Source organism: Protopterus annectens, chromosome 6.part0 (genome assembly GCF_019279795.1).
Source record: "Protopterus annectens isolate FY-2018-M chromosome 6.part0, PAN1.0, whole genome shotgun sequence".
Lineage (NCBI taxonomy): Eukaryota > Metazoa > Chordata > Ceratodontiformes > Protopteridae > Protopterus > Protopterus annectens.
In genome coordinates this window covers 1,999,255,322-1,999,274,150 of record NC_056737.1, presented here as the reverse complement: position 1 = coordinate 1,999,274,150, position 18,829 = coordinate 1,999,255,322, and the positions used below count along the sequence as shown (strand labels likewise).

Genomic DNA, 18,829 nt, shown 5'->3' with positions numbered 1-18,829 from the left:
TAGTTAGAATAAGGGACTCCCTCTAGAGATTCCAAATGCAGTAGTCTCAGGACCTAGGGCATACCTGTCTGTATCTTGCTAACACTGTTATTAAATGGTCTGCTGAGGTAGCTTCAACCCATCCAAGTAAAAATATCAGTTATATGTCCGGAGTGATGAGTGACTGAGAGTTTCTGAGGGTTACATATATGGTGAAATACACCAAGTGTCTACATTCATATGTTGGCAGGACCTACAGAGTGCCCAGCAGCAAAATATGTTAAAGTCATAAGCCATCAGTTGGAATTTACATATAAAACCTCATTCAGACACAGCCAAATGTACTACTTTTTGTTCAAGTGTTTCAAATTCCACATCCTTCAGCCTGTTCCCTAAGATTCCTTTTTGGGAAATGCAACTCTTTCTTTTAAAAAACTAGAATTTGTCTAGCAAATTCTTTCTGATGTCATTTATTCCCCATGGTTGAATGAGAGCACTCAGTAAAAAAGCATATTAAACAAATTCCAAAGACATGAGTCTGGAAGATTTCTCCCCGGGCCTCCGCTGAAAATGGGGTATGTCCCAGTCGGACTTTCCCAGTAAATAAACGTTAAATAAATAAATAAAATTACAACTGTTAGTTTATTATAATAAAACAACAAGATTTGTCTTGAATACACTAATTCCAACGCTTCCGGGGCCTCTGCCTTTGACCTTCACATGAGTATTCAAAGAAAGCAAATCCTGTTGTTTTGCTATAAAATACATAGTGAAGTTTAGGAAACTTAACTACTGAAAAGACTTGTAAAAATGAGAAAATTTTTCTGTGTGCCAGGATCCTTCCTACCTCTAGTGATCTGAGCATGTTTCACAGTTTTGGCTGTTCTTTCTGATTCCTTCCATTCACTTAGTTTTGTATTGCTATCCTGAACTTATTTTGATGTGTTCTCTCTTGGTTTATTTCTAACCATTCTCAGGTCCTTCTCCTAGTGATCTGGACTTTATTCAGTTTTACCAGTGCCATCTGATTTCATTCATTCACCTAACTCTAGTTAGGCACAGTCTGTTTGTTATACTTTGTTCCTTTTTATTTTATTTTTAACCATTCTCAGTGCCTGGCCCTTCGAGATTCAGACATCTCATCTGGGCATTACTCACAGTTTTTTCAGTTCATTCCAATTACACCCATTCACTTAGTTTTATTTTGTTACCCTCAGCTTGTTATACATAGGTTCATAGGTAGGTACTAGGCTATCGGCCCAAGGGCCTACGTAAGCCTAGCCAGCAAGGTTCCCTGGCTTACGCCACCCAAGAAAGTTATTTTCCTGTGCCACTGTCAAGCAGAGACAGAGAAGTGATCCCCAGGGTGTATTTCCTATTTCCCATCCACTCATCAAGATTTTTCTTGAAGAGTGCTAATGAAGAACTTTGACATAGATGGGTAGCCTGTTGCAGAGTATGGGAAGTCTCTGGGATAGGAATCTATCCTTCCAGCATGTCCTGTTTATTGTGGTGGCAAGGTTTAGGTCCCTAGAGCGTGTAGCTCGGAGGGATTGGGATTTCTTTAGGTGTAGCATGTCCAACAGCTCTGGGTTTGACATAGCTTTATATGTTAGGCAGAGATCACCTCTGAGTATGCTACAGAGTAAAGCTGGAGTTTTTTGAGGTGGTCAGTGTAGGGCATTTGTTTGAGTCCAGTAATCCTCTTTGTGAGGTACTTTCTCTCGGTGTTTTGCAGTCCTTACTTTCCTTATTACACATTTGAAATTTGCCTATTGCATATATCCTGTATTCACAAGTTTTTATTTTTTCAGCACAAGCACTGGCCTTTATCTCCATCCTGGACAACCTCCTTTAATAACCCCCTATCCATCTACCTCCAGTGCTGTCATAACCTGAGTAGGTATCTACCCTGATAACATTACTAGTTTTCATGCATTTTGCTGCGCTTCTCACTTTTACATGAACGACTGTTGCTTTAACTTCCCATATTATAAATTGTATCATTCTTAGGTGTAAGTTATATTTCCAATCCCATTCAGCTTCTAGTTCATAGGCTCATAAGTATGCACTAGATGATGCCCTTGCAGGTCATCTTAAACTTAGCCAGTTTCCCTTTTTGCTTGAATTATCCTATCCAATTTTGTTAGGGAGTGGACTTACTCATCCCATGGTCAATAATTATATTTTACCTATAATGAGAATAACTGCGATCATATCACAGATAATTTGACAGGAGCCACACATAGGATAAAGCAATTAGAAGCCGCCCCTCTCCATTAGTAGTACAGGGAGCAGTTCTGGGGTAAATGTTCTATTTCCAATCCATAGATCCAAGTTGCACTTGAATATGGCAGGGATGAATTTTGTTTTATGTGGATTGGGAGTCTATTCCAGAGCAGTGGTATCTTCTGCTAGATATACCTGTCCCTCCAAACCATTTTGCTGATGTTGCATAGGAGGTTTAAACCCATCAGTATCAGGTCTGAGGATGCTTTTCATGCCAGACACTGGTCATCTCTTAGCAGTTGATAGGATACTGAGTATAGTGACAGGGATTTGAGTTGGTCCATATTAGGCATGTTGTTCTGGCCTTGTATACATTTAGTAAGGTATCTCTGTAGGCATCCCAGTTGTTGATTGTGCCTAGACAAATACATGCAAATGGGGCATTATATTCAATAACTGCCCTAATGAGGGTTGAGTAAAGGGCAACAATGACATCCCTAGATCTAGACACAATTGCTTTGTTTATAAGCTGTGCAATATAAAAGGACTGACAACAATGGCCATATGTTGGTCAACAGTTAGGTCACTGTCCACATAAGTTACCAAATCCCAAACAACTGGGTCATTTCTTAGGGCTGTATTGTCACTTTGGTAGCTTTCTGGGGTAGATGACTTCCAAAAGGATACAATAATGCATTTTTGGCATTTAGTTTCAGTCCATGATTTTGGCACAGGTTGTTTAATTAGGACAAACCTTCCTGCAGGATGACTAAATCATTTGGGGATTCAGTGAATGCTCCTAGCTTGCAGTCATCTGCAAACACAGTCAGCCAGAGCCATTTGTTATTGTCTTTTACTTCAGAAAAGTAGATGCCAAACAGGAGAGGTCTCAGCATAGTTTATGTGAGCCAGTTGGTAATAAAGTGGGACAGGGGTTTATTCATAATTTTTTTTAGCTTTTCTGCTATGCCTGAGTGGGTAAATGTGTCAAAAGCTTTAGCTAGGTCAATATCTGTGGTGTGTACTGTTTTGCCTTCATCCATTGATTTGGTGACCTTCTCAAAAACATCCACCAGGATGAGTAAGCATGATTTGCCCCTGACAAATCCAAACTGAGACAGGGCCAGTGCTTGGAGGTTCCCTATGTCCTGACTGATTAGTTCCATGATAAGCCTTCTCATGGCTTTGGTATATGAGGCTGATCAGACTTATGGGTCCGTAATTGCCATGGTCCGTGGAAGGTTCTTTTTTATGCAGGGGAATGACTGTAGCTGTTCTCCTTTCACTTGGCACAAAACCTGTATGGAGGCCGAGACTGAACAGTGTTGTTGGGGTGCAGCTAAATCATGCTTCATTCTTTTCAAGATGCATCCAGGAATATTGTCAGGCCCAATCAATACAGTATTTTTAGCTTTAAATAGCACTTTTAGGAATTGGTCTTGTATGATAGCTAGAGCTGAGACAGTTTCAGCTATATCTTGATAGACAGATGAAGGGGTAAAGTTAAAGCTAAATTTATCAGCCAGTATGTTTGCTATATCTTCAGCCTCAGGGTAAGTAACATTGTTTACAATCAGGTCAGTACATTACGAGCATAACTAAAAATGCCTTGTGATTTCCTTTGGCTTGGGTAGCTATTTTAGCATCAAACTTGGCATTGGTAGATTTTATCTCCAAGTTGTTTGTTTATTTCAGTGACAATGACTCTAACATTCTGAGAATTACTGTTTTTACTTTTGGTCAAAATTATTCTTCTTTTGTTATAAAACTTGTTGATATTATGGTTTGACCTTATGGATATATTTCTGTGGTTTGCCTTGCAATTGTTCATAGGGGGTACAGCTGCATCTATGCTGGTATAGTATAGTGGTGTACATTTCTCTGTGATTGCTGGAGTTATCTGGGTTTGACGGGGATTTGAAGCTTACCAATGTATAACTTATGAGTAAGTAGTTTGTCTTAAGAAATTTTTAAAGGTACCTTGAGTGGAAGGAATCTCTGGTTTAAATTTTATTTCGAAGGAGACTGATCTGTTGCCAGGCCATAAAAGTGATGAAGATATGCAAAGGACAATGCAAGGTGCTCTCATATTACTAAGTACAAGATCCAAGATGTTATTTCCCCCAAATGGGTACTCTGACTAATTGTTCCAGGACATTTGTATTGACAAAGTACATGGATCTTTGTGCTTGTGCACTAGTGGTGGTGTAGGTTTCCAGTCTATATTTGGATAGTTTAGATCACCTAGGAAATGGTATTGGGTTTAATACTGAGTGAGTCTAGTTCCTGTAGATAGGCATTGTGGCTTTCTTGTGTCACAGAGGATGTTCAATAACTTGCTAATACATGGGGTGGGCCACTTCTGATGGTTATTTTGGATAAAGAAGCTCTAGTGCATCTTGCTGCTTTACCAGCCTTAGTGTGAGTCTCTTCTGGATGTAGTTTGAGACACCTCCAGTATTTTTCCCCTCCTGTGCAGTAGCTAGTCTAAACATGTGGAAGGCATGATAGCCATGCATGGCCAGAATGCTCTCCACTATTTTAAACCATGTCTTAGTCACTACACAGATGTCAGAGTCCTTCATGAAGAGAAGGGCTTGTAGGGAGTGGAGATTCTTGTTTATAATAGTAAAGTAGGTAGTTTTGATAAAATGATGGATAGCTTCTGTATTATCTTGGCAATGATTATGTGTGATATATACATATATATATATATATATATATATATATATATATATATATATATATATATATATATATATAGAATTGTTTCCTATCTAAAGCACCTATAAATGCTTAAGTAATACAATTATAAATATTTTGATTTTTACTGCATGCCTTATATTATACTAAGTATTGCAGCTCACTCACATTTTGTCATTGTATATACTGTAGTGTTTTGCATCATTTCCAGTAATTTCTCTAGTGATTATGAAATTTCTGCTTAGTCTCTTTACAGTACTTGCTTTAGTGTAGTGTTTTTTTTTTTTTTTGGCCTTAGTTATGTCTCATGATCCATTAGGGATTAACCTACTAAACTAGTTAAGACAAGTAAAAATAGTAAATAAATAAATCTTGAGTAGTTATATTTGTGATTTGTGTGATGCTTTCTTCATTGGAGGTCATTATTTTATGGAATTTCTGTTCTCTAGGATGTTGACTTATTTACAGGTTTTCATTGCTTAAGTCAGTCAAGTACAGCCATCTGGCTAGTTTATTTTGAGTATGGTGTTTTGTGATAGAAATCCTTCCAGTGTAGAATATCAGAGACAAAGTAATATCTCCATCAGCCAGTTATGTTTTTCAGTATCTTTCTGTTCATTATTACTTTCATTTTTGCTTAGTTATGTTGTTTTACATTGATAGGCATTTTACAGATGAAAATTGTTAAATATAACTGTGTGGTTATCCAATACTATCTGTGCCTTTTCTTCTGAGTGGATGATCATACCTCACCGTATAGAAATAACATTGGAACTACCACATAACTTTCATAGCAAACTGCTGTCAAATGTAAAACCTCCACCAAAAGGTCATTGAGAACCAATCGAAAATCAGAAAACAAAACAATTGCCAGACTACATTTATTATACAAGAAAAAAAAGATAAAAATGATAATCTCTTTAAAACAAATAAAATTGATTTAATAAACACTGACTTAAATTTTTATGTAGATATGTGTGTTTGACAGGCTATATAGCCACCATCTCCTACAAACTGGAGTTTAATGTGGATGTATGACTGGATAGATCTCTCAAAAATAGTTTTTACTCTGACCTTTTTGTTTTTACTGTCCTGCTGTCTTAAGATAGTCCATGCACTGTAAAGTACAATTGGTGAACTGCTGGATTTGACCCTAGATACCAATTCTCATTGTTTTAAGGTAATTAAAATTGCCTAGTAACCACTCCAACCCATAACCATATGATTATATCCACACACTCATCTATTATCTTTTATGTTATCTTATATTTTATTTTAGATTATGATTATATTGAGCATAACTGAAGTTTTATGTTGTATTATAAGTTTTCAGAATATTCTAAGAATATTATACATAACTGAAGTGTTGTTGTTATAGTGTCCTAGATCCACATCTGGTATATCTGGAATATATGGGTAGCAATTGCAAGCAAGTAAATTAAAACTTTATTAAATAAACAGTGGATGGCATAGCTTGTTTTTTTTTGAGGGGGGTATGTGAGGAAGACATATCATCTGATATTTTGTACCTGTTATTCAGTATAATCAAGCCATTAGGGGCTATCAAATGGTCCTGTACAACATAAATATTTAATGTTTTAATCTTTGGTGTTTGTTGTAGTTTTAATTTCTTAAATGCATCGCTCCATTAGAAATCAAAATGCTATGCCACATTTCTTCTAGTTTGTACTGGTTATGTGGTGAAACGTACAGTGCTTCATTTTCTGACTTAATCAGCTATAGTGGTGTTTTGTGCATTTGCTCTGGCTATATAATATTAAATAAGCCTGACGCATATTTCCTTAATTAACCACGTATCATTCCTGTAGGTCTTGAACCAGAACACTGAACTGAAGAGTCGCCTAAATCGAATACATTCTGAGTCTGTCATTTCGGAACAGGTTGTTAGTGTGAATATAATCCCTAGTCCGGATGAAGTAAGTTTGTCACTTATAAATAAAATTTTAAATATGTTTTTGTTTCTATTATTTCCATGTAAAAATGGTTCTAATTATTTTTTTAAATCCTTCAGGCTGTGCCTGTTGAAAAGTTTATATTGTATTAAGCAAAAGCATAGATATTTTAGCAAACATTATGTTGTGCTTAAATTCACTGCACATCAGGCTTTCCTAAACTTACTTATTCAAATTATAATTAACAGTAGCTATTCTTGATAAGGATTTCTTATAATCAGGTAACACATTCTAGAAGGAACCATTCCTTTTGTCAATGAAACTTTCCTCAAGTCTCTTATTTTTCAGCACAAAGCATTCAGTTTCAACGGTTTACTTATAATGGAAACAGTAACTTCAGTAGTGCTGAATTTTGGGGATAAGAAATTTTTCCTGTTATCCCTGAAGTTGAACTGTCTTGGAATTAATCAATATGGGGGTGTAAGTAATACAGTACCTCTATATGGGAGAGCAAGGAGGGCTTGCATCTATTCAGAAACATTTGATGTTCCTATTTTTGTAAAAGTCAATAATTTGGGTCACAGCATTCATTTCCTTTTTTTGAAACTCTGTGAAGTACCTTTTGATAAACTACTACGTATCCACTCCATTCCATAATAGCGGATGATGAACTGTTTAATCATTTTGTTAGATTTACTGTCTTCCTTTTCATCCTTAATTTTCTCATAATGCCATAGTTTACAAGGGATTACGTAAGACCTAGATAAGCAAACGTATAATTGTAAAGACCTTGTATCACAAGATCAGTTCCCTTCACCCACTGTGTCTCAAGCTCTATTTCCCCGCACCCTCTCTGTGATAATATTGAGCAATTTTCCAACACTTAAATATGTTTGAATTGATTAATGTATGATAATCAATGTTGTTAAAGTCTCCACAAATTTAAACTGGGAACTGTATAATCATGTTGTTAAGAATATTGAATACACTGATTAAGTACAACAGTTGTAATCTACTTTAAGTGTTATGTAGCTTGTGAAAATCTGATTAAAAAGACTGCCAAATGAGTGAGTGTTTACATCTGTTATGAATGCATTTATTGGAAATTGACAATATGTGGATCATAGGATAAGGAGGTTAAATGAGAACAGTCATGGATGTTCTGGTTTGTCAAGTTTATGCAGATGATTTGGTGATAATAGCTAAAAATAAGGTATGGACAAAAGAGATTTTATTTAGCATGGATCATGAGTTAAAGAATGTAGAATTAATGTTAAATAAGAACAAAAAAAGTGTTTTGGGGCCATAGTAAAATTAATGGGGTGTTTTTTTTACAAAAGTACATTGGGTATTTCATTCAGAGGTAAGTAAGTTATAAAATAAACCACTGGAAGAATGAGTGCCATGAGAAAAAAACTTGACTACAATAGAAAACAGAAGCACCAGGAGCCACGAGCCACAGGAACAGACTTTATTCAATCCAAAAGCACAATAATCCACCGAAAATGCTGAACTACTTCTCCGCGTTTTTCGTTAACAATGTAACTTCATCAGCACATGCGGTGGTGGTGCTGCGGTAGCATTGTCGCCTCACAGTAAGACGTTGTGACTTATAAAATAACTGTAGAAATATTTAAATGAGGTGGGAAGATTAATATGTATGTGGAAAAACTTTTCAAGTTTCCTTTAGAAAATATTTTGAGCAAACAAAGATATTTTGGCATCATAACATATGTTGTCAGAAAGTTATAAAAAAGAGGTATTATAATATATGTTAAGTGTTTATATGGGGATGTAGGTTGAGTCCTAATAAAGGAGGAGTGTTATATTCTAAGAAAGAATTTAGAGGGTTGGGATAATTGAATCCAATAATTTATTTGGCATTGCTAAACTTGTTCTTGGGTAAGAAAAATGAGGACTATGTGAATTAAGAATTGTGGAAATTTTTGAAGATACATGGAATACATGACAGAGAGGAAAAACATAAAGGTTATTAAAAATAGTGAAACAAATGAATATGTTACATTAAATTATGCAAATTGCAAGGGGGGATTTGGTATGATATGTGATATGAAAAAGGGTGGCACTGGAAGATATGATGTGGCAAGGGATAGGCAAAAATATATGAGGGAGTATGTGAGGTGGCAGATTTTGTTTTGTGAAAAACTGATGTTGAAAAAAAAATACTGAATAAGGGAGAAATTAAACATAAGCAACAAAGTTAGACTGTGTAACATTTGTGGAGGTAGAACAAACATTGTCTCATGCATTACTGGAATGTCATATAGTCAGTTTGGTATGGAAAAAAGTTTAAAGTTAAATATCTTTATGACTATTTTCAAATGATGAATTTAGACACAATTACATAAAGAATGTTTCAAAATGTGGTAAAAACAGATATGATGTTTGAGATAAAATGCTTAGCAGCAGAATAGAACATTTAAAGGGTTATTTAAGAAACTGAGCTACTGATGCACTGAATGAAAATGGTAACATAATAATATAAAGCATGAGGGTAATGTTAAGCGATGTGATGTTCTTGGGGTGTACTAAACATTGTATCATTTATTGTATATATAATTAAGTATATAAATATGAGAGTTAGATATTATATGTAAAACTCTCCTACTCTTTTCAGTTTGTGCTGTAGGATCTTTTGCATCTACCTGAGCTACCACCAAGTCAGTCAGATGGGCTCTCAGTCTAATCTCTGATCCAAAGGGTGGCACACGTAGGAGTACTGCATCCCCCATGCTGTACTGTAGTGGTAGTTTTAGAAGAACAAAGTCAAGCACGTCATGCAGGAATAAAACTCATAGCTTTCTGAACTTACAGCAGCAAAGGCAAGTGGGCAACCTACCTGCTGAGCTACTGGCAAAACCATGATTTATATGAATATCAAATTCTTTTTTGTAGGAAAAATTCCACTTAGTTGTAAAAATGGAATAGCAGAACATATAAGGGGAACTTCAAATAAAAGAATTAATAATGGTTTGGCTGGGCATATTAATTCATAAGGTAAATGTTATAATGGTTTGGCCGAGCATATTAATTCATAAGGTAAATGTTATGTATTTAAGTTTCATGCTCTTCATATGCAGCATGAATTACATGAATTGGAAGCCAAATGGCAGAGGAATTCTTAATTTTAAAAAGTTACTAGGCCCCTTTCATCCACAATGGATGCTGCACACTACATTTATGGGACTGATGACAGAACTGAGAGTATAGACATTCCAAGACTCCAAGGAACTACTGCTTACAGCATATATATGTGGATCACTACTAATATCTGTGCTCCAGGGATCTTAACCTAGCTTCTGACTTGAACAAATCATACTGGCAGGACAGATGTATCTCCCAGAGACTGCTACTTCTCTGGAACAAGCTTCCAGTTTACGTGAAACAGAACCTCTCCCTAACCCTCTTCAAACGCAACCTAGATCAATGGATGGGTGACAGCAATTCATTCCTGGGGTGGCACAAATGTCCCTCATAGACAGAGGCAGTTGATATTAATTGCCACAGACTCTTACCTCTGTCATCTTCACTTACCTAACTATTGACAATTGGGGCAACTCAGGATAAACATGGTTAGGTTTGTGAGGGTCCTAGGGCCATTAGCCTAGTAACTTTCTATGAACCTATAAACATATCTGAACACAAAGTCCCAAATTGCAGGTGGATTTGCAGACATCAGATATGTTATATGAAATCAAAATGAGGCCTCAGCTTCATGACCAATAAAAATATTAAGGTCTATACTTAAATTCAGTGTTGATGAATTAATTGGAGAACTATATATTCAGAAATACATTATTTTAAGTAGGAAGATTTCACAAAATATTTATCCATTATGTCCCTAAAGAAAAAGTCAAAGTCTCATCATAACATTGTGAGAACCAAATTAACACACAAAACCATAAATGCACACATCCATTCTTTGTATTTTTTAATCCTTTGCTTTTTTCGCTCTTCTTACTTTTAATCCTGCATAACTCAACTATCTTCTACTTCTTCAATCACATGCACCAACCACCTAATATCTTTAGTAATGATTTTAGTTTCAATTACTCCATTGTCTGCATATGACATTGTCATTGATACTTCAACTTTTTCGCTGTATACATATATTCCAGCCTCAGTGGTATTACTTATTACTGCATTCATTGTCAAGGTAAAACAATACATTACTTAAGGGACATCCTTGTCTTACCCCTTTTTCAATCTGTATTTTCACACTCTCCCAACTATCAACTTTGCTATACTTTTATCACATGCTGTCTTCACAAAATCAATTCTTTTTTGTTCTAATGGCATACTTGTCTAAAATATTCCATATATTTTCATATGACACATCATTAAATGCTTTATTAAGATCACAACCTATTGTTCTCACTTTTTCTTCTTTCTTAATTATAGCATTTACCACTTCTTTCACTATGAACAGCATTTCCTTTATTTTTTTTTTTACTTTTATACCATATATCCCTTCCACCCCTATACCTCTCAAGGCCTCTTCAGATCATATAATTGTTTCTTAATGTGATTGGTCTCCATGCTTCATTTCTTAAATCTGCCTTAGCCTTTGTTCAGATCAGTTTTAATATTCCTTCACATCTCCTCAATTTGAAAACCTTTATTCTTCCATTCATTAAACATTTTTTACACATATTTCCTTCTGCTCTCTTTCCCCTCTTTTACAGAATTAATAATCTAAACCATGTGTTCCTATTGCAGAAATATCATTCACCTTTCCTAGAACCAGTTCCATTTATTTCAACAATCTTTGATTTTCTGCATCATCATTCATTTTCATTTCTAAGTTTTCTTTAAGTATTAACTCTTTTTATGTAACATACATCATCTTTCATTATATTTTATTGTACCCTTCCTGAACTGAAACTTTATCTATAATCATTTTTCTTGGTATTTTTTTTTCCAAAATACTGGTAGCTCTTCTTTCTTACCTTATACCAAGTATTGATATATCTTTAATAACGTTTCTATTATTTTCTTTTTAATTCGTAAATATTCCTTTCTTTATCTCTCTCTATCCTTTTACTTTTCATTTTTTCTAACAAACTACTCATCCATTCAATTAGTCCATCACACTGCATTTTTTTCTTTAGGCTTTTCTTTTCAGTTTTTATATATGTTCTTAAAATTTCTTTTCTATTTTAATTACCATTCTGTCCCTGTTCTGTAAAAGAAAATCATTGTCTTATGATTTTTGTATAACCCTTTAGTCTTATTACATAATATCCCTCTATCACAATTCTCTCCGTTTAACTTTTTAACAGCCTTACTTTGCTTTATTTCTTTATTCTGACCTACATTTACCCATATTACACAATGATCAGAAGATTCTACTTTTAATGTTCCACCTTGCACTTCTAACAATGTTTTTGAAAAAAATATATAATCTATCTCAGTCTTAATATTTGCTTATTGTATGTGAGTTATTTTCTTTCTCTAACTTCCAACTATCCTAACATAATTACCTCCTAAATTTTAAGCACATCTTTTGAAATTTTACCTTTTTTCTCATGTTACAAGTACTGTCACCTCTTACTACTACATTCATTTTAGCATTCATATACAGTTTCATTAGTTTAAAGAAGTCTTCCCTTTTTCTACCATCTCTACATACACATATCATTATGAATCTGAAAACAAAACTTTTTTTACATCTAAGAAAGATAACCTACTTCCTTTTACTGCAATATGATATATTTGTTTTTCAATTCCATTTAGGTTAAACATAACTTCTAACCCTAAACACACATTACTCTACTCCCACATTCCACGTTATTTTCTATCCCATAATAATTCCAACTGCTTCCTTTTGATACCATCTAACAATCTTATATCTAATAACCATATATCTGTCTTCGCTTTCTTACACCATTGCAACAAAATTATTATATTACAGCATTACAGCTACTAGTTTTAAATTGTCTGTTTCCTTTTTTTACTTTTCCCTAAATGCTGTCATCTTTTCTTTTCCTGTCCATTACTCTTTCGTGAATAGAATTTTCCATTTTCCTGCTATCAGTTAGCCTCATCTTACCTACCACAGTCCTCTCTTTGTAATCTTCTGAATCATTTCTGTAGAAAAATATTTTGTGAATTTGCCACATTTTCCTCTACCTCATCTTCTATCCCTCTTCATCTAACAGATCATTTTCTTCAACATTTGCCATCATTTTCAACAATGGTCATTATTTGTTTCCTCATTTTCAACACATTCCTTTTCATTGTCCACACTCACATTTCCCTTTACAACTGTAACATCATTATTTTCATTTATAACCTCCTTTGCCATCTTTGCCCAAATTATACCCCTGTTCTTCACATTTTTTCCTTTTTTCAATGTCACCGTTGCTTTGCAACCTCAAGTCCATACATCATTTTCATCCTTTGCTTTATTGATGTCATTAACAGTATCACGTTCTTTTTCAATTGTTTTCCAAGTCATATTTTTATACATTAGCACTTCTAAATTGAATTATCACCTTCTTTTTTATTTGCATTTTACACAAATAAAATATATTTAATCTTTGGGTAACAATTCCTTTTATCATCACATCCCCTCAAAAACATTTCCATTCTTTCAGTTTCTTCAAAACTTAAATTATGAAATGGTTGTTTGGCTAAGCAGTCTTTACTTCCAGAAGAACTACTGTAATGTCCCAGATATCATATCTGTCCAACAGAACATTTAATTTGGATTTTATTCCTATCAGTGGTTTCTTCCTCTACTGCAATACTGTCCTCTGCTCTTCTCTTTACCTGCTTCTGTTCCATTGCCACATACAATTTCTCCTTATTTGACACTTCCACTGCCATTTCTGCACAAACTCCTTCCAGTCCATCTCCTCTACTGTTACTGTCCTTCTGCTTACTAACTGCATTTATATCTCCTTCTCCATCCAGTGCATCTCGTTTCTTGTTCTCACACTCCAGTGTCTCCTTTATATCTACCCATGATGCTGCTAAATTGTTCATTTCCTGCAACACATTGTCAAGTAACACTCCCAAATAGAAAGTTATTACTTTTGCTTCTTGATCAGGCTTCCTCCTCCCCATGACAAATGCCTTCTTAAAACAAATGCAGCTGGGACAAATCCACTGAATCCATAGTATCAACCATGACAGCTCACCCTTCACTGCTGTCTCACTCACCTGCTATCCTAATCTCTTCCTAGCATTCCTCATGCGAAAGGAATAGGGGAATTTCCCCAGTGTCCTGGCCAAATTTCCCCTAGTAATTATAAATACCAGGTCTCCTGTGAAAAAAGGCCACTAGCCTAGTGCACCTAAACTGGGTGACCAAGGGAAAGTAAGTAAGTAAATAAGAGAAACTATGCTTTGGCAAGGGGATTGTTTCTCCACAGCTTTGATGTTTTTATGTTTTAACTTTCAAACTGTATATATAGATTCATAGATTCATAGAGTGTTACTAGCAAATGACTTGGAGGACCTTTCTAAGCCTAGCCAAGTTTTCTTCCCAAAGAATAATGATGTCCTATATCCAAAAATGGCTACCTCTGTTTGTAAGGGACATGGGTGCCAGGCCCAGTGTAAATTTCCTATTCCCATCTACTGGTCTAGGTTGCGCTTAATCTGAGTACTAGACCAACTTAGCTTCACATGGATGGGAAGTCTGTTCCATGGGAGGGGCAAACTTTGGGACACATATCTTTCTCTCCAGCATGCTTTAAGTCACAGGAAATTCAGGTCCCTGGATCTTGTATTTCTGGTACTGTTTGACTTACAAATATGTACGTGATTCGGAGATTTGTAAGTGTGGGTTTTGCAGATGCCTTGTAAGCCAGGCATTAATCACCCCTCAGCAATCTATAGGAGATTGAGTAGAGGGAAAGGTCTTTAAGGTGCTTTGCATAAGGCAGGTTTGTTATGCCTTGTATTCTTTTTGTAAGGAACCTCTGAGGTCACTCAAGTTGCTGTGTATGCCTGGTCAGATACATACCAAAGGGAGCATTGTACTCTATGATTGGTCTGATAAGGGTGGAGTACAGTGGGATAATGACCTCTTTGGCCCTAATGCAATGCCCTTAGTTATAAGATGTACAACATAAATGGAATTCCATAGCATTGTGGCCACATGGTGGTTGAAGTTAAGGCTACTGTCTAAGTGCATACCCAGATCCCTAGGAAAGTGGACTATTTCATTTTAATGAGAGACCCCATGTTCCATTTTCTCCTTTGCTGTGCAGTTTTGAAGTAACACTATAAAAGTATCAGGAGTAAGAAGGCATATGAACAGCTCCTTGTTTTTATACAGTATTGGTATTAAATTCATTATAATGAACATTTTCAGTAAGACCTTTCTTGGCAGTGTTTGCCTTTTATAATGTTTGATACATAGTGCTAGGTCCTGTGAACTACTTGTGGGTATAACAACACCCTAATAAAAACTGAAATGTGCAGTGACTGCTGCACTGCTTCCTGGTAGAATAATAGCAGATGTCTAAAACATTGTGAAGGGTGTGACAACATTAATAAAACCAATATGCCTTTTGTATTGTAAATGTCTCTGCTATTTCAGTATCCTTTTCTTATAAGTACAGCAAACAGATTATTAATTATATACATAAAGCAAATTTATTATGTTCAAGCTATGTGGACACTTTGTATGTTGGATTCCTGAGTCATACTTTTTGGTATACTAAGGATGATTGATGTGCTGTATAGAATTAATGGATATATCACATCAGAACTGTTAACATAAATTTCAGTGGTTGAAATAAGTTCAAGAAAAGATCAGTGAACAATAGAAAATCCACTACAAACATATGCATACAATATGTCAGTTGTTCAACCACTTTTTCAGCAAATGACTATGCCTACAAATTAAATACCTGAAAGGCACACAACAAATCCCAGGGGAATATAGAGTAAAACCAGCAACTGATAAAATCCAAGCCACCACAGTTTGTCCTCAGCAAGACAAAACAAAACGATGTTTATGGAGTGCTTTTGTCCAAAAATATAGGACTTCAGAATGAAACATGTTTTAGCAGCCACCATTTTTAAATACTAAGTTATCATGTGATCTTAATTCAAGTCATATGATGTAAAATAGTAATTCTTAAAGACACAGGTGAAGAATTACATAAACCAGCTTCAACATCAAACATATTTAAAATTTCATATTATAAATATTCCCTAGTATTAAAAATAATAAAAATAAACAATTTTATTTCATATGTTTAAAAAGGTAAATGTGGAAGAACTATATAATTGTCATAATTTGGCTGCCCTCTTATTGAAAACCAAACCGAAAGCTGTACTATTTATTTAAGCCTGGGAAACATGTTGAACTCAGCCTAAACTGCCAAACAACCTTATGATTTGCAAGACTGTTCTCCCAACAACCATTCCTAAAATGCTCAGACACTTCATCCATGGCAAAAAATACAAAAACTTCTTAAAACTTTTATAAATTGTAGAATGTTTATATAAAGCATTATTTTCATTGTCCCTAGAAGTACTATATAGCTGTTCATAGATCCTTCTACTAAGTTCACTTTTCTGTCTTACCAACATAAAATGCATCACAAAACAGGTAGCTGGTGATGTATACTACTCCCCTAGTTTTGCAATTAAATTGGCCTGGACAAGGGTGTTTTTGGGTAATCCGATACGTGAAAAGGATTGTATGGCTCTTACCAGTTCAGACAGAACAGCTGAGAAACACAGAACTACAACTAACAGCGACAGTCTCAGAAGAAATTGAAATGGATACAACATTCTAACATCTGAATTTAGATGCATGGCTGCAGAAGTCACATAAACTTGGTTTTACGTCTAGAGATAATGAAACTGACCAGTCTTCACCCTCATTTTTAGTCTTTTGAATAAAAAAATAAAAAATTAAAAAATTAAATCTTTGAGACTCTCTAATCTTTATTTTAAAGAGTGTATGTCTAGGGGGAGAATGCCGAGAGGCTTACATTTTTAGAAATTCTGTAATGGACTCACATCAGAGTCCATCATGCATAGGGAGTAGCATGACTTCTTTGACTGTGTGGATTTAGCGGTGACTTGATATGATAGTTTAGTTTTTAAAAATGGTGGCTGTTGCAGCTTATTCCATTATGAAGTGTCCTGTATTTTTTGGGATGAAAATACACAATAAGTTTGTTTTTGGATCAAGTATTACTTGTCCAGTGCTTTGTTTTGTCTTGCTGATGACAAACTGTGCTGGTTTGTATTTTATTATGTTACAAATTGAGTTCCGTGGCAATAGAAATTACCATTTACCCCACTGTGGTGCAACTGTGGCAATAGTAATGTGTTAATATTGTCATGCAGAAGTAAGAGAAGAGGTGTACACAAACACAATGGCCTGTGTATAAACCTACCAGATTATAGAGTCTTAATCTTGGTTCAGCCCTCAAAAATTATTTTGGTGTATATCTTAAAAGATGAGAACATAGTTATACCACAGTCCAGTGAAATGATTATATGGCATTTATCAAATCACTGGGCACAGTACCCTTTTATTATGTTCATGACTAATGCTGCCTTAGGAGCATGGTACCCACTTTGTCTACACAAAATTTGATATCAGTGACTATGTAATTCAGACAAAATACAAGCATGGCATGGTCAATGGCAAAAGCCTAAAGTGCAATGCTTGTGGTTTGTACAAATCATTTTCTGAAGAGGAACTACACAATGAGATTGTACTGTCAAAGACATGAGGCCCCAAAGAAGCCTTTGTAAAAATTTGGACTAAGCAGATTAAAGAACTGCCTTGTTCTGTCTGCATGTTAAAAATGTCATAGAAGTATACTCCTCTAGAAAACTTTCCTTAATTATTTTTTCAAGTACTTGCATGAACTCACATACTTCTCCCAAGAAATGAAGATAAAAATTGTGTTTGACAGACTGCATAGGCCTGTGCCAACAAGTAGGAGTTATTGGAGGTGGAGGGGGGTGTTATGTTGGGAAGACTGATAATGGACATAATAATGGAACATTTTCATAAGCTATTCATCATATTATTCACTGCAGCAGTAGTCATAATACTTGTGGACTTCAGCCAAGGTGGGTCTGAAGTCCAGCCTGACTTCTAGATATTTTCATACCTCCCCTTCCTGGCCTGGTTGTTTCCCTCCCAAATGTACTTCAGCATATCTGAGATATAAGAGGGACATCTGTCTGCAGAATATTTAATTCTTTCTTAAGACAGTACAAGAAAGTTCCTATATCAGTACAAGTACTTAGTATTGTTAGTCCATATATATGTGTGTGTGTGTTTGTGTGTGCATGCGTGAGTATGCTTGTCTGTAAAAAAAAGTGTGTGTGTGTGTGTGTGTGTGTGTGTGTGTGTGTGTGTGTGTGTGTGTGTGTGTGTGTGTGTGTGTGTGTGTGTGTAGAAATGCACCTGACATTTATCAGAGAGCATAGTTTTCTTTATTTCAGGTGAGAAGCACTGCATATAAGGCACAGACCCACACAGCTCAGAGAAAACATGACATTTGGAGACTGGACACCCCTAGTGTCACTAGAAATAAACAGGGCATGGCAAGGTGAATTACCACAGGTTGAGTGCAGGAAACAATTAGCAGGGGTTCATTTTTTTCCTGAGGAAGTGCAGGCCTTTGAGTATCACTGGAATAGAGATCAGGACTCTTCCCTTTGTCATATCAAAAGGTTGTCTTGAGTATATACAGAGAAAGTTTAAATATTCCATCAGCCTTTTGGGTACATTTTATCTAACTCATTATCAAAACAATGGAACCATACAAGTTTATGACATGCAATAACAGGGATGGGAAAATGTAAGCTATTATAAGGGAACATATTAGAAATATTTTTTTCATGTCAAGCAGTTACAGTTTTTGAAATAAATAACACTGATTTCATTATTTGGTGTAGTGGAATTTCAAGATATTGTATAAATTATTGTGCCACCTGAAATGTATTCTGTGGCATTTCTCTTGGGAATACCTTGAGAATAATGCTTA

General features: G+C 35.3%; 1 protein-coding gene across 2 annotated transcripts in view; it reads left to right on the top strand.

The window, feature by feature from the left end:
* OSBPL6 (oxysterol binding protein like 6) overlaps positions 1–18,829 on the top strand; it is a 1,023,860-nt gene that overhangs the window by 622,323 nt on the left and 382,708 nt on the right. For both annotated transcript variants that reach the window (XM_044075314.1, XM_044075313.1), the window contains one exon: positions 6,741–6,848. In XM_044075314.1, the coding sequence (XP_043931249.1) occupies positions 6,741–6,848 (108 nt within the window). The remainder of the gene's footprint in view (positions 1–6,740; positions 6,849–18,829) is intronic.